General features: G+C 38.8%; 1 protein-coding gene across 6 annotated transcripts in view; it reads right to left on the bottom strand.

The window, feature by feature from the left end:
- NAALADL2 (N-acetylated alpha-linked acidic dipeptidase like 2) overlaps positions 1 to 25343 on the bottom strand; it is a 1471888-nt gene that overhangs the window by 641924 nt on the left and 804621 nt on the right. For all 6 annotated transcript variants that reach the window (XM_062211674.1, XM_062211686.1, XM_062211675.1 and 3 more), the window contains one exon: positions 3512 to 3631. In XM_062211674.1, coding sequence (XP_062067658.1) covers positions 3512 to 3631 — 120 coding nt within the window. The remainder of the gene's footprint in view (positions 1 to 3511; positions 3632 to 25343) is intronic.

A 25343-nucleotide genomic window follows, 5' to 3' on the forward strand; every position in this document is an offset into this window, starting at 1 on the left:
CTGTATTAGATGTAGAGATTCCCTTCCGAATTCAGTTTTCAACTATGATTTAGTAACTACTGCACAGTAAAATAAGATTAACTTTTCTCTTTACTCATTCAGCTGCCTGTTCCTAGACCAAACGCTCATTTAGAATTATGAATAACAATTGTGATTCACACAGGGGTCAGCTGGTCCTCAGCCTTTATTAACCTGCTATATTATCACATTACCACACTTCTGAATTTCAGCCCCTGAATGTATTTGACAGACAGGTGAACCAAGCTTGACTGTAACCATGTTTAATGCTTCTTTTCTTTACCCCCTACCAGTATTAATGAGTTCTTCTAAGTCTCTGAGACAATTCACAGAGAACAGAGATGGCTAGAATGGGATTGTAAAGGTTAAAGAGAGGATTCCTTGTCTCTTTTCCTTAGAAGATAATGCCAAATGTGTGTCAAAGTTTGTCTTGACAGGGATTCTGACAATTTTTTGCCAAATCTATCTTAGGCCTATAAGAAAATTATCAATAAAAAGATAGCAGGTTCTTGTTAATTGTGTCCCATTTTAGATAAACCACTAATTTACTACTTTGTAGATATGGCCAAAAGGTTTCAAAATACCAATATTCTCTGAAGCAAATACAAGGAAACTTTTGCTTGCTTTTAATCCATTATGTATTGGTAAGGATTCTGAGTATGCATTTGGCTTGTAAGCATTATTAGAAAATATTTAAAGTGCCCTGGGGCCAGCATTATGGTGTAGTGGGTAAAGCTGCCACCTGCAACACTGGCATCTCATATGAGTACTGGTTCATGTCTGGCTGCTCCATTTCTGATCCAACTCCTGACTAATGTACCTGGTAAAGAAGTGGAAGAAGGCTCAAATCCTTGGGCTCCTACTACCCACATGGGAGACCTAGAAGAAGCTCTTGGCTCCTAGCTTCAGCCTGGCTCAACCAATGCCCTTGGGACTATCTGAGACGTGAACCAGCAAATGAAAGATTCTCTATGTGTGTGTATGTGTGTGTCTTTCCCTCTCCATCTCCTTCTCTCTGTAACTCTGACTTTCAAATAAATAGAGAAATCTTTTTTAAAAAAATATAAAGTACCTTATTTTCAGTTGAATTTTTAAAGCATTGTTTCTGCATACAAAATAAATATACAGTGATTATAGCATCTTTAGAAATATTTTATAAAAATATTTTAGGATATTTCTATATTTTAGAAAAGTATAAAGATGCAGAAACTAGCCATAACTTCATCACCCAAATTATACAGTCAACCCTTAACACATAACGTTTTAGTTACTGCTAAGGTGAACATACAAGATTCGTGAAATACATCCAAAGCAATGTTACTCTACCTTAAGAATAGTCAAAGAGGAACATTCTTCTTCAAACACCTATATGAAAACTCAGACTATGCTATTGTTTTCCTGATTATTGCTAATACAAATTTCTATAATTAACTTTAGTCACTAGTCTTAAATAAACATTTATAATGATAGTCTCATATCATGATCGAAATCCCACCTTGGATTTAAAATTTCTTTCTCCTATCCCTCCTCCAGTTCAAATCTGCTTTTTTGAGAAAAGATGAAGTCTTTTTTATTTTTCTCTCCATGTACTAACTGTGCACTTGCCTCTGTGGTGTTAGAGCTTAGAAGTAAGAGATCCAGCATGGAGGATTTTGACTTCATTTTTTCCTGTCCTAAGATAATTTATTTTCTTTGGGGCTCAAAGATGTTTATGGATGCTTTTGGATTTTGTGAATACCTTCTTAATTGACTGAAACAGTCCCACACAGTTTTCTATTTCCAGACAAAAGCAGCTTTAATCTCACCAGTCACTGACCCCGTGTATTACCAATCCAAGCATCAACTCCAGTGCAGGAAGGAAGGCAGAACACACAGGCCCATGTCTGGTCCAGAGGAAACACACTAAATTTTTCTGCTCCCAATACTGGGGATGCAGGCCAATCCCAATGTAGATATTTATTTTGAACTTATTTATTAGACGCCCAGGAGTCATACATTAAGTCTTCCATGTGGTACCACTGAAGTCTTTGGACTTGAAGTGAAACATACAGATAGATCTATCCAAAATTCTTCCTCATAAACCTTTGACCCTCCAGTTCAAGTCTTTTATAATCCAGATTTGAGTGAGAGACTTAATAATATTCTGAACTGCTTTCAATTATTTCTTTTGAAATACTGATTTTTATTTTTTGTAGCTGGCTTAGAAAAGCCTACTCCTTTTAGTCCTGGTTGCTCCTCTTCCAGTCCAACTCTCTGCTGTGGCCCAGGAGGGCAGTGGAGGAGGCCCAAGTGTTTGGGCTCCTGCACCCACATGGGAGACCAGGAAAAGACACCTGGCTCCTGGCTTCGGATCGGCGCAGCATGCCGACCATTGTGGCCATTTCGGGGGTGAACCTTTGGAAGGAAGACCTTATCTCTGCCTCTCTCTCTCACTGTCTATAACTCTACCTGTCAAATAAAAATTAAAAAAAAGAAAAATTATCCAGCAAATATCCCTTCATAAAATATTTTCAACACTAACTTAAAATTCTGGCCAGTTATCTATCATCAGGCACTGATTTGAGTATAAGGGTGTCCTTGAAAAATAATGAAGAACAGGCACTGGATGTTCTCTTGTTTCCTAACAGAGTGTGCCAACGAATTTCTATAAGTTTTTTTTTGGACCTGGGAATTATTATCAAAGCTCATTTAAGGTTGGATGTAGAGAAATCCAATATATCTTCAGAACCAGGGTGTTACAGTGACATAACTACATTGACCATTCTTTTTAATACAAATAGGAAATGAAGTCAAAATGAGCAGCAGTGGTTGTCTACTGTGGTTCATTATCAGCCACTTATATTGAGCTGCTTCAATTATGTAAATGTATCTTGTGGATGAGTGTTAATAAACTTCTATTTAAATAAAATAAATCAAAATTCTGCTTCTCCATAGCATTATTATATTTTAATTAAATCTCTGCACATAGCTAGTAACTGTGAAATTATATAGTTGATAAAAATCAATCACTAAGGACTGTAAATCAGCTGGATTCTGGTCTAACATAAAGCACATGGTAGTCAGTTTTGATAATAGATATTCACATATGTCACAACAAGTGGACACTGTAGTTCTTTCTAATTTTAGCCTTTCAGATAGGTATCATTATAAAAAAAAGTATGTCAATCTCACTGAGGTCCCGAAAATTCATCAGTACGTAGCTTAAGTTATCTCCTGTTTTAAGGAATAAAGACATTAATTTTTTTTCTTAAAGATCTTAACTTAAAATCCTCAGTTCCAGAACACTCATCTTCCTGTACTACTTGCTGCATCTTTCTGAGCTCCATGCTTTTTATTCTGTCTGTGGTGTCTGTCCATTTCTCTCTCTCTTTCCTCTCTCTCTCTCTTACACATACCAGGGTGACAGGCTCCATGCTCACAGAGGAACATAAATCCAACAAAATAAAGCAAAATAATATTCATGCTACCACTGAATTATAGACACTGGACCAACCTTATAAAGGAGTGGCAATTTTCCTAGTTTCAGGAGTGCAATCTGATTTGTTGTATTTTTCATTTTTTTAATCCTTTTTAAGTCATCTGCAGTTCCATAACTCACATCGATGACTTCAGCCTGAAGAGAAGAGAAAGAGAAATAAAAAGTTGGAGGAGGGAATTATAGCCAATTGTCTAACTAGACATAGTAATCTAAGGTTCAAAAGAGAAATAATTCTATAACTTATCCTATACCAATCACCATAAATGTTTTTTAAGGGTACATCAACTTTTCTAGTCACTTTGGAAAAAGTGTTGGTCATTTTTTTCTTTGCCCTCTTTCACCTAAACAAATTATAAACTTAATTCATTTGTCTAACACGCCATCATGTTTGGTTTATTCCACATTCATATTTTGGGAACACAAGTCATATTTCAAAACATTGCAAGATTAATTTCCTAAAGATTCAACAACAATCATACCATTTTCAGGCTTGAAAAGAATTCAACAATTCTTTATTGTTCTACAAATAAAATGCAAAATCTTCTACTTGCAAGTCATTATGTATGGACAGCTACTCAAGTTGGGTGCATAGCCAGCTGTGAATGACAACCCCCTGGACTCTGCAGGACACAACCTGTACAGCCACATGTGCCAGCCTGGCATTCCAAGACTTTAGAACATGGTCCTTTAAAAAATATTTATTTGAAAGGCAGAGTTACAGATAGAGAGAAAAAAAAGTCTTTCATCAGCTGGTATACTCAGCAAATGGCTGCAATGTGCAGAGCTGGGCCAATCCAATCCCAGGAGCCAGGAGCTTCTTCTGCATCTCCCACCTGGTGCAGGAGTCCAAGCACTTGGATCATCTTCCACTGCTTTCCCAGGCACATTAGCAGAAGGCTGGATTGGAATTGGAGCAGCCGAGTCTTGAACCAGTACCCATATGGGATGCTGGCACTGCAGGCCATGGCTTTACTTGCTATGCCACAGTGCTGGCCCCTGGAACATGGCCTTTAATTAGCATTTCTGTTACATTTCCCACTACTTTCTCCATAATTGTATTCTATATCAATGTTACCCATTTTTAAAAGTCCCTTTTTGTTAATGCAAAAATCTCATGGCTTTCTGGAAATTCTAACAGACTCCTCCAATGTAGTTATCCCTTTCCTGTCTTTGAAAAGCTGAAATGCAGGTTCTATCAAATACACATTCCCACAAGCCAATATGATTCCTTCCCACTTTTCTTCTTATAATTTCTATTTTAAAATAATAATTGTGGGATCAGCATTGTGGCATAGGGTATAAAGCTGCAGCCTACAATGCTGGCATCTTATGTGGGTGCTGGTTCATGTCCCAGTTACTCCACTTCTGATCCAGCTCCCTGCTAATGTGCCTGGAAAAACAGAATAGGATGGCATGAGTGCTTAGGCCTTTGCCCCTATGTGAGAGACTTGGAAGAAATTCCTGGCTCCTGGCTTCAGACCAGTCCAGCTCTGGCTGTTGCAACCATTTGGAGAGTGAACCAGTGGATGGAAGACCTTTCTCTCTTTGCCTCTCTTCTCTCTCTGTAACTCTGTCTCTCAAATAAATAAATAGCTTAATAATAATAACAAAACAATAATAAAAAGCTTAATAATAATAATTGATATGCTTTCCAATGATTATAAAATGTGACATTTCAAATTACAGCATATATTCTTAGAAATGTTGATACAAAATTAGTGGTGACAAACAGAAATAGAGATGGAGAATTTAGGCCTTTAACTTTCTTCCCTCCTCTGTTGGAACAAATGCACCTCAATCAGTTTTATTATTTGCACAAAGGGATTTCCATTAAAGAATATCTCCAAGAGATTAGTAATTTAACTGCTGGAGAAAACGTTTCTAGCATAAAATATTTCTTTAGCTATCACATTCATATGTATTTCTAAAAACTCTACTAATATATTAAGGTCTATTTAAATTGCTACCTATATGATAAATTGTATTTTGCTACTGCCCAATAATAAATGAACTCTCTCTACTTTGAATCCCAAAGTAGTCTGTTTCTTCTTTTCCTCTAGGACCTCATTGGACCATCCCTTACTTATCTACTAGTTTCAATTTCTAGTACAAGGAAATGTGTTGGTGAAGGGGCTGCATTGCACTTGTTCTCTCCCAGTTGTCTGGCATATGGTATTGAGCTTTTGGTCTTGAATTGAAATGATTGTAGCTTATAGAGTATCGCTAAAAAGTTAAGTTGTAATTTCAATTGGATTTGCCAAGAAAATGTAATTGTTAAAACTACTTCTGTCAGCCGACGCCATGGCTCACTAGGCTAATCCTCTGCCTGTGGCACCAGCACCCCGGGTTCTAGTCACGGTTGGGGCGCCAGACTCTGTCCCTGTTGCTCCTCTTCCAGTCCAGTTCTCTGCTGTGGCCCGGGAGTGCAGTGGAGGATGGCCCAAGTGCTTGGGCCCTGGGAGACCAGAAGCACCTGGCTCCTGGCTTCAGATCAGTGCAGTGCGCCGGCTGCAACGTGCCGGCCGTAGCAGCCGCTTGAGGGGTGAACCAACAGAAAAAGGAAGACTGTTCTGTCTGTCTCTCTCTCTCTCTCACTGTCTAACTCTGCCTATCAAAAAACAAAAACAAAAAACAAAAACAAACAAACAAACAAAAAACTGCTTCTGTAGGGGCTGGTGCTGTGGTGCAGCAGGTTAATGTCCTGGCCTGAAGAGCTGGCATCCCATATGGGCGCCAGTTTGAGACCCGGCTGCTCTACTTCAGATCCAGCTCTCTGCTATGGCCTGGGAAAGCACTGGAGGATGGCTCAGGTCCTTGGGCCTCTGCATCCACGTGGGAGACCTAGAGGAAGCACCTGGCTCCTGGCTTCAGATTGGCGCAGCTCCCACCGTTGCAGCCAATTGGGGTGTGAACCAGCAGATCAAAGACACCTCTCTCTCTCTCTCTCTCTCTCTCCTCTCTTTGTGTAACTCTGACTTTCAAATAAATAAATAAATCTTTAAAAAAAAAAGCTACTTCTGTCAGAACGGTTTTTCATTACAATTCCCTTCCTAATAAAATGTGATTAAATCAGTGCTTTGACATCATTTTTTAGTTTTCTGATGATATTACCATATAAATAAGTGATCTATGATTATAAAAGTCTGATTAAGAAAATGATTGTATAATGTTAATGATTGCATTGCAAAATGAAAGACTTCATATTTTTCATTTTCTAAGCATCCGACTAATTATTTCTGATTCAAAGACAGCATCTTAAAACAGGGCTATTACTCAATTTTGTATATTATAGAACATATTTTTCATACTTAGTAGAGAATAAAGAAATGCTAGTATGTTTGGGTACATACTAGAAAGGTATAGCAGATACAAAACATCAATTCTGAAATAAACATTTACATAATGGGAAAATAGCAATAGCTTTGACAATGAATTAAAAATTAAATTTCAAATACTATTTCAACTCATCTATCAATAGCTCTTGTCAATAAATCATTTTAGCAGGTAAGTGTTTTGAGGCATTGTTGCATAGCAGGTTATGCACAGGATGCCGCCTATGAAGATGGCATCCCATAGGCACCAGTTTGGGTCCCAACTGCTAAACTTCCAATCCAGCTCCCTGTGAATGTGACTAGGAAAGCAGTGGAAGAGGTTCCAAGCATTTGAGTCCCTGCTACCCAAGTGGGAGACCTGGATGAGGCTCCCAGCTCCTGGCTGGTGCTGTTGTAGTCGTTTGGGGAATGAACCAAATGGACAAGTGGATAAAAGGCTCTCTTTCTCTCTCTGTTTTTTTTTTTTTTTTCTCTCTCCCCCAACATCCCCTCTCTTTCTCCCTCAATAACTATTACTTTCCAAAAAATAAACCTTTTTAAAAAGTTTTTCCCCCACAAAAATATTTCTCAACATAAGCATCATTATATCAATATATTTGGGCTTATGTACTTTGAGGCTATGAACTAAAAATCAATAATGATGTGATGGCTTGACAGATGATAATAAAAAATGTATCTGTTGTCTTCAAACAGTGCCTCTGAAGCAAGCCTTTCTAAAATTCTTTCCTATTTACCTTCAAGCCAGCTGAAAATAACAGCTGCAAGAAAGCACACTGAATTTTTCTGAAGCACAAATCAATATACAAATATGATAAAATGTCAAACCATTTCTTTCCACATAGTCTTGTTGGTACAATGAACCTCTTTTATTGCATTTATTTTGTCACACTAGAAAATTGTCCTCTCAAGCAATTGGGGCACTATGTTTAATCTATGTCCAAATGACAAGGTTTAAGTCACACTATACTGGTGTCTATGAGAAATGTTGAGTGAGTAGGAACCTGGATGATTGAATTACTCACATTGTGTGTACTGTAGTCTTCCAATGAGAATTCCCATAATGCAGAGCAGAGAGTGATAGAGGTATGTTACATGGAATTTAGAGCCTTCTTGTTTTTACAGAAATTAACTAGTCTACTTAAATCTATGTATCAGGGCTGGCACTGTGGCACAGCAGGTAAAGCTGCCGGCTGCAGTACCTGCATCCCATATGGGGGCCAGTGTGAGGCCTGGCTGCTCCACTTCTTATCCGACTCTCTGCTACAGCCTGGGATAGCAGTAGGAGATGGTCCAAATGCTTGGGCCCCTGAACCCACATGGGAGACCCAGAAGAAGCTCCTGGCTCCTGGCTTTGGATCAGTGCAATTCCAGACATCTGGGGGAGTGAACTAGCAGATGGAAGACCTCTCTCTCTCCCTGCCTCTGCCTCTCTGTAACCCTACCTTTCAAATAAATAAATAAATAAATCTTTTTTTTAAAAAAAGTCTCTGTGTTAATTTTTATTTAAATTCTATAATTTTTTAGCAAAGAACAGGAATATAAAACAACAAAAGTAAAAAGGAAACAAGAAATTGTATCCCATGTTAAAAAAAGAAATCAAACCATTGGGATGACAACAGAGGGAAGGGGGACACATAAAAAATTAAAGTAAGATTGGCACTATTTAAAATTAATATTTATCATGGCAAGATACATGATGAGAAGGAATCATAACCTAGACAAGTAGCAATGACTACAAAACCAAACCGTTAAACATTGTGTTCCACATGCAACTGGTCCTCCGGTTTTTCATCTAAGTGCCATAAATTATTAAAATTATTAAATAACAATGACAGGAATCTGACTGTACTCTGCTTCATCTTCTGAAACCACAGCAGGGAGGTTACCCTCTTCTTGTTCAAATATGGTGTCATAAAGTGTTAAAATGAATAAATGATTCAGACATTATTATTAATGATATGCTAACTGGGTTCCAATTTTATAGTGTAGAAATCCAATGCTAAATCAAACTTCAAGCTTGTTAAATAAAGAAGATGAGAGCATTTAATGAGGTACAATGATGTGCTAGCAACTGAGTATATAATATCTAAAACCTCCGCAATCTTATGTTTTTACCATTTTATCTTTTATTAAAAACAGTATTAATTATAGCCAGCCATGTGGTGCACAGAATTTAGCCATTTCCTACAACAATGGCTTCCCATATCAGAGCCTTTTTTCAAGCCCCAGCTGCTCCCTTTCTGATCCAGCTCCCTGTTAATATGCCTGGGAAAGTAGTAGAACATGGCCCAAGGAATGTCACTGCGCACCGGGCTCAGAACTGGGAACTGAGGAAGTTCACTCACTGAGCGGCCGCGCTGCCTTCTCCTGCATTCGCAGGGCCTCTTGCTCTGGAAGTGCAATCCCAGGCAGCCTGCAGCCTGCCATCCTCCGCTACTCCGCCTCAGGAGCTACCGCCTGTAGGTCCCACGTGCCAGGGACTTTTCCTGCCCCACACTCCCTGCTCTGCTCCCTGTCTGTCCTGAAGAAAGGGGACTGCTCCTGGGACTCCTCATGGACACTGCATGACCAAACCTGACTTGATCTTGAAGTTGGAGCAAGGAGCAGAGCCCTGGATGGGGGAAGAATGCCTATATCAGAGCTTTCCAGATTGTCATTTTTATGTACACTGAAATTGCATTAAACTGGCGGAGCCAAGATGGCAGAAGAGTGAGGGCACACACAACAGTTTGGGAAAAGAAATTTTAACAAGGGTGGAGTTACCGTACCCTTAAGAAGAGACTCAGAGGAAAAAACTGCAGAGGAAACTCTTCCGGATCTAGTGGATGTGACACGGAGGACCTACGAGGAGAGTAAAGTGGCCCACTGCCCTGCAACGCCGCGCCGCGCCCAGCCCTGCCAAGCCGCTCGGAGCCGCACGGAGCCGCCCTGAGCCGCACCTAGCAGCGCCCAGCTGCGCTGCGCCGACCCGACCCGACCCGCACTGAGCCGCACCACGGACACGGGGGCCACTAGAGTTGGGAAAACAGCGACCCAGCTACAGAAGCCCACCCACAGAATTTGAGCCCTGGCGCTGGAAGCACAGGTAACCCGAGACATTGGCCGCGAAGGTTAGACAGTGGTCCGAGCTCACGCAGGGGGGGGGGGGAGGAGGAACTACACCAGGCTGACTGGAAGAAAAAAAAAAAAAAGGGGGGGGGAACCAGCTGGGACACTAGCCTCTCTGCACTCTCCTTACAAACCCCAGAAAGACAAAGAGCCGGGACCACTTTACATAAGAAAAACAAACTCTTTAGCCTAGGCAACACTGAAGAACCAAACAGAGCTCTTTGGCCACACCTCCAAGATGCCAAACAAACGTAGAAACCAAGGTAATAAGAGCAAGGAAGACACTCTCATGCCCCCAAATGAAAAAGGCACCCCAATCCAAGATTATGAAGATGATGAGATAGAAGAAATGCAAGAAGCAGATCTCAAAAAATTGGTAAGATCATTAAGAAACTCTCAAAAACAAATTCTTGAACTACAGAAATCCTTAATGGACAAGATAGAAAACCTCTCTCACGAAAATGAAATATTAAGGAGGAATCAAAATGAAATGAAACAACTAGTAGAACAAGAAACAGAGATAGTGACTAGAAACCATAATGAAATGAAGAATTCAATAGATCAAATGACAAACACATTAGAAAACCTTAAAAACAGAATGGGTGAAGCAGAAGAGAGAATATCAGAATCAGAAGACAGAGAACAGGAAAGGAAACAGGCAAACCAAAGAAAAGAAGAAGAAATCAGAAATCTAAAAAATATTGTCGGGAATCTACAGGATATTATTAAAAAACCGAACATTCGGGTTCTAGGACTTCCTGAAGCCATGGAGAGGGAGAAAGGATTAGAAGGCCTTTTTAGTGAGATACTAGCAGAAAATTTCCCAGGTTTGGAGAAGGACAGAGACATCATAGTACAGGAAGCTCATAGAACCCCTAATAAACATGACCAAAAGAGATCCTCACCACGACATGTCGTAATCAAACTCAGCACAGTGAAACATAAAGAAAAGATCCTAAAATGTGCAAGAGAGAAATGCCAGATTACTCTCAGAGGATCTCCAATTAGACTCACAGCTGACTTCTCATCAGAAACCCTACAAGCTAGGTGAGAATGGCGAGACATAGCCCACGTACTAAGAGAGAAAAACTGCCAACCCAGAATATTATATCCTGCAAAGCTCTCATTTGTGAATGAAGGTGAAATAAAGACCTTTCACAGCAAACAGAAATTGAAAGAATTTGTTGCCACTCGTCCAGCCCTGCAAAAGATGCTTAAAGATGTGTTACATACAGAAACACAGAAAAACGGTCACCAATATGAAAGAAGGTAAAGGAAGGAAACCTCACACCAAAAGATCACAGGAATCTCAAACCATATATTAGAAAGTATCTTTGGCAAATGGCAGGGCAAAGTTACTCCTTCTCAATAGTCACATTGAATGTTAATGGCTTGAACTGTCCATTTAAAAGACACCGATTGGCTGATTGGGTTAAGGAACAAAACCCATCTTTTTGCTGCTTACAAGAAACCCATCTTTCCAACAATGATCCATACAGGCTGAAAGTAAAAGGCTGGAAAAAGATACACCATGCCAACAGAAATGAAAAAAGAGCGGGCGTAGCCATCTTAATATCAGACAACATAAACTTTACCACAAAAACTGTTAGGAGAGACAAAGAGGGGCACTATTTAATGATTAAGGGATCCATTCAACAGGAAGATATAACGATAATCAATGTATATGCACCTAATTACAGGGCACCAGCTTATTTAAAAGACTTGTTAAGGGACTTAAAGGGAGACTTAGACCCCAATACAATAGTACTGGGGGACTTCAATACTCCACTCTCAGAGATAGACAGATCAACAGGACAGAAGATCAACAAGGAGACAGTAGATTTAAATGACACTATAGCCCAAATGGATCTAACAGATATCTACAGAACATTTTATCCTACATCTAAGGACTTTACATTCTTCTCAGCAGTACATGGAACCTTTTCTAGGACTGACCACATGCTAGGCCATAAAGCAATTCTCAGCAAATTCAAAAGAATTAGAATCATACCATGCAGCTTCTCAGACCACAAAGGAATGAAATTGGAAATTAGCAACTCAGGAATCCCTAGAGCACGTGCAAACACATAGAGATTGAACAACATGCTCCTGAATGAACAATGGGTCATAGAAGAAATTAAAAGAGAAATCAAAAATTTTCTGGAAGTAAATGAGGATAACAGCACAACATACCAAAACCTATGGGATACAACAAAAGCAGTGTTAAGAGGAAAGTTTATATCAATAGATGCCTACATCAAGAAATTGGAAAGGCACCAAATAGATGAGCTTTCAAGTCATCTCAAGGATCTAGAAAATCTGCAGCAAACCAAACCCAAACCCAGTAGGAGAAGAGAAATAATTAAAATCAGAGAAGAAATCAACAGGATTGAATCCAAAAAAACATTACAAAAAATCAGCCAAACGAGGAGCTGGTTTTTTGAAAAAATAAACAAAATTGACACCCCATTGGCCCAACTAACTAAAAAAAGAAGAGAAAAGACCCAAATCAATAGGATCAGAGATGAAAAGGGAAACATAACAAGAGATGCCGCAGAAATAAAAAGAATCATCAGAAATTACTACAAGGACTTGTATGCCAGCAAACAGGGAAATCTATCAGAAATGGACAGATTCTTGAACACATACAACCTACCTAAATTAAGCCAGGAAGACATAGAAAACCTAAACAGACCAATAACTGACACAGAAAATGAAACAGTAATAAAGGCCCTCCCAACAAAGAAAAGCCCAGGGCCAGATGGATTCACTGCTGAGTTCTACCAGACATTTAGAGAAGAACTAACTCCAATTCTTCTCAAACTATTCAGAGCAATCGAAAAAGAGGGAATCCTCCCAAATTCTTTCTTTGAAGCCACCATCACCTTAATTCCTAAGCCAGAAAAAGATGCAACATTGAAAGAGAATTACAGACCAATATCCCTGATGAACATAGATTTAAAAATACTCAATAAAATTCTGGCCAATAGAATGCAACAACACATCAGAAAGATCATCCACCCAGACCAAGTGGGATTTATCCCCGGTATGCAGGGTTGGTTCAACATTCGCAAAACAATCAACGTAATACACTACATTAACAGACTGCAAATAAAAACCATATGATTCTCTCAATAGATGCAGAGAAAGCATTTGATAAAATACAATACCCTTTCATGATGAAAACTCTAAGCAAACTGGGTATGGAAGGAACATTCCTCAATACAATCAAAGCAATATATGAAAAGCCCATGGCCAACATCCTATTGAATGGGGAAAAGTTGGAAGCATTTCCACTAAAATCTGGTACCAGACAGGAATGCCCACTCTCACCACTGCTATTCAATATAGTCTGGAAGTTTTAGCCAGAGCTATTAGGCAAGAAAAAGAAATTAAAGGGATACAAATCGGGAAGGAAGAACTCAAACTATCCCTCTTTGCAGATGATATGATTCTTTATTTAGGGGACCCAAAGAACTCTACTAAGAGACTGCTGGAACTCATCAAAGAGTTTGGCAAAGTAGCAGGATATAAAATCAATGCACAAAAATCAACAGCCTTTGTATACACAGGCAATGCCACGGCTGAGGAAGAACTTCTAAAATCAATCCCATTCACAATAGCTACAAAAACAATCAAATACCTTGGAATATACTTAACCAAAGACGTTAAAGATCTCTACGATGAAAACTACAAAACCTTACAGAAAGAAATAGAAGAGGATACCAAAAAATGGAGAAATCTTCCATGCTCATGGATTGGAAGAATCAACATCATCAAAATGTCCATTCTCCCAAAAGCAATTTATACATTCAATGCAATACCAATCAAAATACCAAAGACCTTCTTCTCAGATCTGGAAAAAATGATGCTGAAATTCATATGGAGACACAGAAGACCTTGAATAGCCAAAGCAATCCTGTACAATAAAAACAAAGCCGGAGGCATCACAATACCTGATTTCAGGACATACTACAGGGCAGTTGTTATCAAAACAGCATGGTACTGGTACAGAAACAGATGGATAGACCAGTGGAACAGAATAGAAACACCAGAAATCAATCCAAACATCTACAGCCAACTTATATTTGACCAAAGATCCAAATCTAATCCCTGGAATAAGGACAGTCTATTCAATAAATGGTGCTGGGAAAATTGGATTTCCACATGCAGAAGCTTGAAGCAAGACCCATACCTATCACCTTACACAAAAATTCACTCAACATGGATTAAAGACTTAAATCTATGACCTGAAACCATCAAATTATTAGAGAGCATTGGAGAAACCCTGCAAGATATAGGCACAGGTAAAGACTTCTTGGAAAATACCCCAGGAGCACAGGCAGTCAAAGCCAAAATTAACATTTGGGATTGCATCAAATTGAGAAGTTTCTGTACTTCAAAAGAAACAGTCAGGAAAGTGAAGAGGCAACCAACAGAATGGGAAAAAATATTTGCAAACTATACTACAGATAAAGGATTGATAACCAGAATCCACAAAGAAATCAAGAAAATCCACAACAACAAAACAAACAACCCACTTAAGAGATGGGCCAAGGACCTCAATAGACATTTTTCGAAAGAGGAAATCCAAATGGCCAACAGACACATGAAAAAATGTTCAAGATCACTAGCAATCAGAGAAATGCAGATCAAAGCCACAATGAGGTTCCATCTCACCCCGGTGAGAATGGCTCACATTCAGAAATCTACCAACAACATATGCTGGAGAGGATGTGGGGAAAAAGGGACCCTAACCCACTCTTGGTGGGAATGCAAACTGGTTAAGCCACTATGGAAGTCTGTCTGGAGATTCCTCAGAAACCTGAACATAACCCTATCATACAACCCAGCCATCCCACTCCTTGGAATTTACCCAAAGAAAATTAATTTGGCAAATAAAAAAGCCATCTGCACATTAATGTTTATTGCAGCTCAATTCACAATAGCTAAGACCTGGAACCACCCAAATGCCCATCAACAGTAGACTGGATAAAGAAATTATGGGGCATGTACTCCATAGAATACTATACAGCAGTAAGAAACAATGAAACCCAGTCATTTGCAACAAGATGGAGGAATCTGGAAAACATCATGCTGAGTGAATTAAGCCAGTCCCAAAGAGAAAAATATCATTTGTTTTCCCTGATCGGTGACAACTGAGCACCAAAGGGGAAACCTGTTAAGTGAAAATACACTATATGAAACAATGAACTGATCAGCTCTTGTCCTGACTGTTGATGTACAATGTAATACTTTATCCTTTTTAGTATTTGTTGTTGTTGTTGTTGTTGTTCTAGTACTAGTGATTGAACTCTGTAATTAACATACAATTATTCTTAGGTGTTTAAATTTTAACTGAAAAGTGATCCCTGTTAAATTTAAGAGTGGAAAAAGAGAGGGAGGAGATGTACAATTTGGAACATGCTCAATCGGACTTGCCCCAAATGGTGGAGTTAGAAATGTGCCAGGGGATTCCAACACAATCCCATCAAGGTGGCATCTACCAATGCCATCGCACTAGTCCAAGTGATCAATTTCAGCTCACAATTGATGGCTCTGATAGGTCTAAGAGTCAAAGGGATCACACAAACAAGACAAGTGTCTGCTAATACTAACTGATAGAATCAAAAAGGGAGAGAAAGATCCAACATGGGAAGCGGGATACACAGCAGACTCATAGAATGGCAGATGTCCTAAACAACACTCTGGCCTCAGAATCAGCCCTCAAGGCATTCGGATCTGGCTGAAGAGCCCATGAGAGTAGAGTAGGCATGGAAAGCCAAGATATCATGGAAAAAAAAAAAAAGACCTAAATGAATGATCTCTGTGAGTGAGATCCCAGTGGAAAGAACGGGGCCATCAAAGAAGGAGGTACCTTTCTCCGAAGGGAGGAGAGAACTTCTATTTTGACTATGACCCTATCGGAATAAGATCAAAGTCAGCGAACCCTAAAGGCTTCCATAGCCCTGGCAACTCATGACTAGAGCCTAGGGAGATTACTGACGCCATGAACAGGAGTGTCAAATTGTTAAGTCAGCAACAGGAGTCACTGTGTACTTACACCCCATGTGGGATCTGTCCTTAATGTGTTGTCTAATGTGAAGTGATGCTATAACTAGTGCTGAAACAGTATTCTTATACTTTGTGTTTCTGTGTGGGTACAAACTGATGAGGTCTTCACTAATTATATACTGAATCCATCTTCTGTATATAAAGAGAATTGGAAATGAAAAAAAAAAAAAACAACCTGGTGTTAAATTGGAAATGGCATAGAAAATTAATTAATTTTTTTTAAAAAAACTATTATGTAGGATCTCTGTCTTTAATGTGCTGCACATTGTTATTTAATGCTATAATTAGTACTCCAATGGTAGTTTTTTCACTTTATGTTTCTATATGGGCAAACTGTTGAAATCTTTACCTAATATGTACTAAACAGATCTTCTGTATGTAAAGAGAATTGAAAATGAATCTTTATGTGAATGGAGGGGAAAGGGAGCGGGAAAGGGGAGGGTTGCGGGTGGGAGGGAAGTTATGGGATGGGGGAAGCCATTGTAACCCATAAGCTGTACTTTGGAAATTTATATTCATTAAATAAAAGTTTACAAAAAAAAGAACATGGCCCAAGGAGAACTTGTGCTGCTGCACTCACACGTAGGAGACCCTGATGGAGTTCTAGGATGCTGTCATGAGCCTGGCCCACTTCTGACCACTGTGACTATCTGGGGAGTGAACCAGTAGATGAAATATTTCTTTCTTTTTTATCCCTCATTACTCTGTTTTTTGAATAAATAAAGTAAATTTTGAAGAAATAAACAAAATTTAACTGTATTTATTTGGTTCACCACCCAAATGCCTGCAATGAATGGGACCAAAATCTGGGAACTGGCTATGTATAATCCAGGTCTCCCGTGTATTTGGTAGCAACTGATGTACTTGAGCCATCATCACTGCTTCCTAGGGTTTGCTTTAGTAGGAAGCTGGAGTCAGGAGCTAGAGACAGGAAATAAACCCAGATATTCTGATGTGGGAATGGGTATTTTAACCACTAGACTAAATACTGGCTCCCACCATAGTACATTAATTAAAATGCTGAAAGAGAGATGAAATGATCTGGACAACTTACATGGCTAGAACTCAAAAGTGGAGCTTGACTTTTTTTCTATCACCTTCCAGGAGGCCACTTCATCAAGAGGGAGTATTAATACTTGGCAGTTACTGGAGAAAGAAATTCTTGAGGGCACTGGTGGAATAAGCATGTCAAATTAACCTTTGAGCAAAAGCTTTTTGTTAAAATTTCAAATTCCTTTTCCCATCCAAGAAGCTAAAACCCAGACTATCACAGAATTGGCCTTTGAGTGTCTGCTGAGATTGCCTTAACAAAATGTAGAATTGGGGCTTAAACAACACCCTACTGTCATCTTTCTGTCTTTAGCACCAAGCACAATTCTTGCTTTATGGAAGACATTCAATAAAATAAGTAAATGAATGAATGTATATAACTGTATGTTTTCAAACATGAGAGTACTTCATGCTTCAAAAGAGGGACATAAATCACTTTGAGAGACAGAGTTTTGTATTTGGAGGCTGCATTGAGAAGAAATTGGTTAAAATTAACTATAGATGTCTTAGAAGTTGGTACAAAGATATAAATAATAGATAAATCAATACATGAACTTTTGCTTAGTTATTGAAATATAGAGCACCACCATCACCAATACCAAAATTTTAAAGTGCATTCAATATACTCAGCATTATTCTTAGTATTATATGATCATTATTCCCTTTAATTCTGACAACAGCTCAAAGAGAGCTAGGTTAATAATATTATTTCCATCTTAATAATGAATAAATCTAGGCAGAGAGATGTTAAGTAACATGCTCACAGTCAGATAGCTTCTAAATAGTAGAGTGGTAATTGAAACATAGATAATCAGACTCTGTAGTCCAGATTCCTAACCACATGCGTATGTCTACACCATTATCAATTCTACCCATCTTCTCCAAAGAGTAAGCAGGTATGATAGGTAAGAAAATGAAAAGTGAGTGGAAGGTTGGTGCCCCTTTTGAAGAATGCACAGATGATGAGAAACTAATTCTACAAAAACCTAGCAGCCTAACCTTGGGTTACTAAATAAAATTATCTGCATCTCAGTGTTGTCATTAGAGAAATGAAGATTTTAAGACACAGTAGTAAATTAGATCATTGGTTCCCAATGTCAACGATAATAAAAATCAAAATTCTTAAATGACCTTTCATGACCTGCATGATCCTCTCTCTATACTGATCCACAACCTCATCTTTTTAGTCAGGGCTTGTTTCACGGGCATATAAACTATGGAGCTGCACTGGGTCTTATACTTAGAAGAGTTGCCTTCCACTACCACTTGGTTTAAGGCTGTGCTGTCAGTGTTTTTAAATTATTCATAACTTTTGAACAAAGGATTTTGTATTTCATTTTGCACGGTGTCCTACAAATTATGTAGCCAGCACTAATACTTCTCTCCGTTCTCCTCTTGGGTCAACCCCAGAAACTGGCTGTGTCATGCCATGTATACTGTCACCTAGAGTTTGGGCTTTTACTGCTCTCTCTTATTAGAAATGCACCCCCTCGCAAAGATCCATCTGATTTATTTCTTAGCCATTTGTCAACTCTTCCCTCATATCTCAGCTGCCCAATTATGCATCCCATATTAGAGCTCAGGTTCCAGTCCCAGCTGCTCTGTTTTAGATCAAGCTCCCTTCTAAAGTCCCTGGGATAGCAGCTGATGGCTCAAATACTTGGGGCCCTTTCACCCATAAGAGAGACCCAGATGAACTCCTAGTTTCCAGATTTAGCCTGGCCCAGCCCCAGCTGTTGTGGGTATGTGGGGAATGAATCCACAGATGGAAGATCTTTTTCTCTCTTTCAAATTAAATGCATCTTGTAAGACTCTGAAAATATAACACTCTTCTTGCTTTCTACCAACAACATCAGCGGTAAAGCTTTTAAAGACAATACCTAATGGGCTAGATATTAACTTCCAGGATACAAGATTATGAAAATTATTTTCCTGGATAATACAGGAATAGAGAGACCATCCTGAGCAGAATCAACAGAAGAGTAATTATTTAAAAAAAAAAAATTGGCCGGCGCCGCGGCTCACTAGGCTAATCCTCCGCCTTGCAGCGCCGGCACACCAGGTTCTAGTCCCGGTCGGGGCACCGATCCTGTCCCGGTTGCCCCTCTTCCAGGCCAGCTCTCTGCTGTGGCCCGGGAGTGCAGTGGAGGATGGCCCAAGTGCTTGGGTCCTGCACCCCATGGGATACCAGGATAAGCACCTGGCTCCTGCCATCGGATCAGCGTGGTGCGCCGGCCGCAGCGTGCTACCGCGGCGGCCATTGGAGGGTGAACCAACGGCAAAAGGAAGACCTTTCTCTCTGTCTCTCTCACTGTCCACTCTGCCTTTCAAAAAATTTAAAAAAAAAATTGTCATTTCCTATGGTCAGTGAGACAAATAACAAACAAACAAACCATCATGAAAGTGACTAAATCAGAGAAATGTCCATGGAACAGTTCACTTGGTAATGACCTGAATTCCAAATTGGGGAACACTCCAGTGCCACATTTTCCTTTTACCTTGAGGTAGCAGAAATTATTCAGCCTTATGAAATGATTAATGCTTTGCAATTGTTCAGACTTGACACTCACAACCAAATCAATCACTCCGAGTCCTCCTAGTTCCTCTCTAAGAGAAACTAAGAACGTACAGAAAACTGGAAAAGCCTGCTTCGATGAAAATAGTAATTTTCTTCTCAAATTCAGAAGTGATAAACCCAAGCATTTCTGATAGTGACAGGATACAATATTATCACAAGTACTGTTCATCTAAAATTTTTTCTTTAGAAATTTACTACTATAATACATAATCTGGCTTTTGGATTATCTTCAAATTGAAGTGCTTATATATATATCAAAATTATCACCCATGTTAATCTTTTGCATTTCTAAAAAGCATTAGAGGGGCTGGTGCTGTGGCACAGTAGGTTAATTATCCATCTGCAGTGCTGGCATCCCATATGAGTGCCAGTTCTAGTCCCGGTGTTCCTCTTCTAATCCAGCTTTCTACTATGGCCTGGGAAAGCAGTGGAGGATGGCCCAAGTGATTGGGCCCCTGCACCCGCATGGGAGACCTGGAGGAAGCTCCTGGCTCCTGACTTTGGATTAGCCCAACTCTGACCACTGTGGCCATATGGAGAGTGAATCAGTGGATAGGAAACCTTTCCCTCTGTCTCTGTCTGTCTGTCTCTCTCTCTCGCTCTCTGTAACTCTACCTCTCAAATAAATAAATAAAAAATCTTAAAAAATAGCATTAGATATGTTACCTATAAATATTTTAAAATTTAGAAAGTTTTAATCATTTTTTAGCCCTTCTTTTTTAAGTTCACTCAAGGGCTTTCCACCATGGACATCACAAAAATCACAATATACTGAAGAATGGTTTCAATGTTGCTTCCTCCTTCTCCTGTGATACACATCATTAATCAATGATTACATTTTTAAAATCCTTCTCAAAATACTATTTTAGCTAATTAAGACCAATTAGATATGGGTATAAGCAGGAGAGATATTTAAAATATTCAATAATTAGCACAGCTCAAGTATTAACCAGTTAAAATGGACTCCCAACCAAAAAGACATAAGCTAGTAACCTAACTGGGTACATCCAAACAAAATTCAGCATTAAGCAAGAAACACAGTCTGTTTTGTTGTCTTTGTTGTAAAGGATCAGATAAAGGGGTGGTTTCTCAACCTGATCACTCTTTCTTTACTAAACCATAAACACTTGCTGAAAAAATTGTTATAACAGTATACTAAATGGTAATGATTATGGCACAGTGAACATGTTTCAGTAGCAGAGAAAGCAATGATAAGTCAGTTACTGCTTCTCTTGGCGTTGAGTAATTGTTGAATAAAATTGCAAAAAGTCTTCAGTTTTACAGTCAAACATACAGTACACATACATGTAAAGTATGAGAGAATTAAGATGGAATATTATAATATAGGAATTTAACCAAACTGAAACACAGTTCTGTCAGGATTCCACTTTGATATTTTAAGTCTATAGTCTGCAAAGTCAAGACACAACATGATACACACTTACAAGATTATATGTTAGATTAAGAAAATATAGATAACCAGGCAGAAAAAAAAATCATATGTTTTCCAGAATTTAATAGATAGTCTCTTAAAGACAATTTACCTATTCATTTGTATTATTTGTCCAATATTATAAAAAAACACAGTCAGTGAAAATATCTTTCCATTTAGCTATGATAGCATTTTAAAAGATAAAAAAAATTGTTAAAGAGATTATGAAAACCATGTAGAAAAATAGAAGGATAAAAAAAACACAAGACAGAATTATAAACACCCAAGTAAAAGAGTAAATGAAATTCACTTAATTTTCCAATAATATGTGTCACATTATAATTTCTAAAGATATTGAGGGAAATGAGTTAGAAAAGTTCCATCTCAAATTATTTACTTTCTTTTGTGGAGAGAGTCCCCAAAAGAGTAGGCAAAACTTTCAATTTTGATATGCCCTGAAGATAATACAGCACAGGTAAGGAAATATAGGGTGATGAAGAATTGCTTTAATGAGGAAGTCATGGAAGACATTAAAGATCACAACCAAATGATAAGAAGCCACGTACTGAGCTAGAAAAGAATTTTGTAGGCAATACAGAATCCCTGAGAGAAAGAAAAACTCTACCAAATGAAAGAGACAGCAGGCATGTCAAAAAGTAAAACAAATGGCAGGAGTGTGGTACTGTAGTTAAGAGGCCACTTGAGAATTTCACATCCATATTGGAGTGCCGAACTCGAGTCCCAGCTCCTCTATTTCCTATCTGTCTTCTTGTTGTACGCTCTGGGAGGCAGCAGATAATGAATGAAGTGCTTAGGTTCCTGCCACTCATGTGGAAGACTCAGACTGAGTTCCAGACTCCTGTATTTAACCTGGCCAAGCCATGGCTTGTTGTAGGCATTTGGGGAGTGAGCGAGTAAATGGGAGATCTTGCCTGGTCAGTCTCTCTGTCTCTGTCTCTTTGCTTATCAAATATAAAAATAAATAAATAATTAAAGTAAAACCTGACTAGTAGGTTTTAGATTTTCTTATAGGGATGGAACCTTGGATAAGCATATAATTTTGAGAAAATAATTAATGAATATGAGAGTAACAGCTAGTATATATAAGGTTTAGTTGAGTGAGGTGATATTATGCTGATTTGCTTGTTATTTTTTTACAAAAAGGAGGCTTAAGAATGATTATAGGGGCAGCCATTTGGCCTAGTGGTTAAGACACTGGTTAAGATGCCCATCTCCCACATCAGAGTCACTAGGTTTGACGATTAGTTTTGCTCCCAATTTCAGTATCCTTCTAATGCAGATCTCAGAGGCAGCAGGTGATGAGAGATGGTCCCTCTCATACACGTGAGAGAAGAAGATTGAGTTCCTGGCTCCTGGCTTTGGCAAGGCTTACCCTCAGCTACTGCAAACATTTGGGGAATGCACAGCATGATGGGGACTTTCTCTTTCCATTTCTGTCTGTCTCTTCCTCTCTACATCTCAAATAATAAAAAAATTAACTTTATAAAGATTTTTTTTGAAGATTTACTTATTTGAAAGGCAGAGATAGAGTCTGAGAGATATAGAGAGTGATAAAGAGAGAGACAGAGACAGAGACAGAGAGAGACAGAGACAGAGAGAGATATCTTCCATCTGTTGGTTCACTCCCCAAGTGGCCACAATGGCTGGAGCCAGGAGGCAGCCAGGAGCCAGGAGTTTCATCTGGGTCTCCTACTTGGGTACAGTGGCCAAAGTATTTTGGCCATCCTCTGCTGCTCTCCCAGGTGCACTAGCAGAGAACTGGATTGGACGTGGAGCAGCTAGGACTTAAACCAGCACCCATATGGGATGCCATCACTGCAGGTGGAGGTTTAACCTTCTTTGCCACAGTGCCAGCCCCTCAAAAAATGTTTAAACATTAAGGAGAAGATATAACTCCATCTGATCAAAAAACAATGGGAACAAATGCAATGCAATATATATTGAGAAAGTAGATGTATTCTTTCTCAATATGAGAATGAATAAACTAGTGTACTACATTTATATAGTTCAATGAGCATCAGCAATAATTGATCATGAGTTTATGCAACTTTATCATCATTCTATGTTTAACATATTCAAAGTATTTCTCATGCAGTAAACTAGAAATATGACTCTTTCAAAATAACTAAAAAAATAAACAACAACAGCATTCAATGATTTACTTCAGAGAGAAGCACACTGGAATGAAGTTCAAAGACCCAATCATCCCTCCTGGGGTGAGGAGTGAGGACAACCCTGGAATATGTTCCCTGCATTAAAAGACCAGGTAGAGAGATGCTTATTTGAGGAGCATACTGAAGATCAATAGTTACTATGTACTGCAAAATGCTGCAGGATCCAGAAGTATCACAGATAATTGACGAAATTTTTAGAAAAGTACTTTCTTCTTGATCTTCCATTAGTGACGTTGATAAGGTAAGATCTTCCTGTCTGTCCTTCTCAAAACTGGGGAATCTGAAGGAAACATCCTGTCCCATTTCAACCCTGTGATTGATATTTTAGTGGGTTCTGTGGCCATCAATGGAAAAGATAGGGCCCTGAAGTAGACTCTAAAAACACTCTCTTTCTAGCCCACAGTTGTGCTTAGCTCTGTCTACTCCACCCTAATATTGTGGCTATGCTGAAATTGGCAAAACCTAGTCTTTTATTTCTTGCTGAGTGCTGGGGAGTTCTATGTTAGCAAAATGAAAAAAAAAATGACCTGATGGTTAAAATCTGCAAATTTCTGTGATTTAAAGATTCTCATTATAGTTGATTTCAAATGAAGAATTGGGGAGAGATGACCAGTATGATGAAAGATGCATAGAATCAGTTCTCAGTAGCAGCAATGAGCTAGTTTGAGCTGTCCCTGGCACACCACTGGGGCATTTCCATGTGGTCTTCTATGTTGATAGGACAATACAGTACCTAAGTTTTACCAGATGGTTAAAAACCGAAAACAGGTGTTCCTCAGAGAATAGGATTAAAGCTTGTGCCTCAGCATTACTAAAGCAGAAAGAGGCTCTCTAAAGGCATATGAGAACAAGATGAAGGTCATAGCAAGAGCAAGATAAGGGCAAGAGAAGGTTCACAGGAAACACCAGCCATTAGGAGATTTTATACTGTGTGTGTGTGTGTGTGTATGTTGAGAAGCATTAAGCTGAACAGAATTGTTATGACATGATTAAAGGAAAAATAAAATTAGCACTTAACCATGTATATACTCTGTTTTAAACAATTTACTAAACAAATTCTAATATTTTTTTCCAGTCTATCTTCAGAACACTTATATTTGGTAGATATTTCTGACCATTTTATAGATGAGTAAACTAGAATTCAGACTTACTTATTAGCATTCATAGCAGTACCAGGCCATGCAGTTTTATAATTGCTTACCTAAGTGCCAGTTTTCCCTGTAATATTGCCAGCTGCATATGTACTTATCACTCATCCCCTATGAATGGCATATAAGAGGCACTCAGTAGGTATTTGCCAAATGCTGAATATTTCTTATTATATTAGTGAGGCTCAGCTGGCTAAGTTCTGTATTATCAAGTTAATCTTTAAGTATTAAATTAAAATATAAGAAATAACAAATTAATAGTCACTGGGGCCTTAACTGTATAAGTGACGCTCAACTTATTAAGGCAATGCAAGTTCATTGAAGAGAAGTCTTCCTGGAGGACATGGAATTAATATGATAAAATTTCCCTTCCTCTAAAAATCACTTAGATTACTGTATTGAAATAATCCAGAAACCAAAGAACCCATTTTTCTACAGACTTGCAGACCCATCTTACAACACCCATTGAAATGAGGAAAAATTAATTTGTAAACTACAAAATAGAATATTGGCATTTTATAGAATTACAGTATAAATTGAATATATTAAGGAAGTTACATTGTCAAATAACTTTTTTTAAAGACTTATTTATTTATTTATTTATTTGAAAGTCAGAGTTACACAGAGAGAGGAGGGGCAGAGAGAGAGAGAGAGACAGAGACAGAGAAAGAGAGAGAGAGAGAGAGAGGTCTTCCATCCACTGGTTCATTCCCCAATTGGCTGCAATGGCCAGAGCTGCACCAGTCCGAAGCCAGGAGCCAGGAGCTTCCTGTTGGTCTCCCACATGGGTGCAGGGGCCCAAGGACTTTGGCGATCTTGTACTGCTTTCCCAGGCTATAGCAGAGAGATGGATGGGAAGTGGAGCAGCCGGGTCTCGAACAGGCACCCATATGGAACACAGGCGCTTCAAGCTAGGGCGTTAACCCGCT

Source organism: Lepus europaeus, chromosome 2, assembly GCF_033115175.1.
Source record: "Lepus europaeus isolate LE1 chromosome 2, mLepTim1.pri, whole genome shotgun sequence".
NCBI classification, from domain to species: Eukaryota; Metazoa; Chordata; class Mammalia; order Lagomorpha; family Leporidae; genus Lepus; species Lepus europaeus.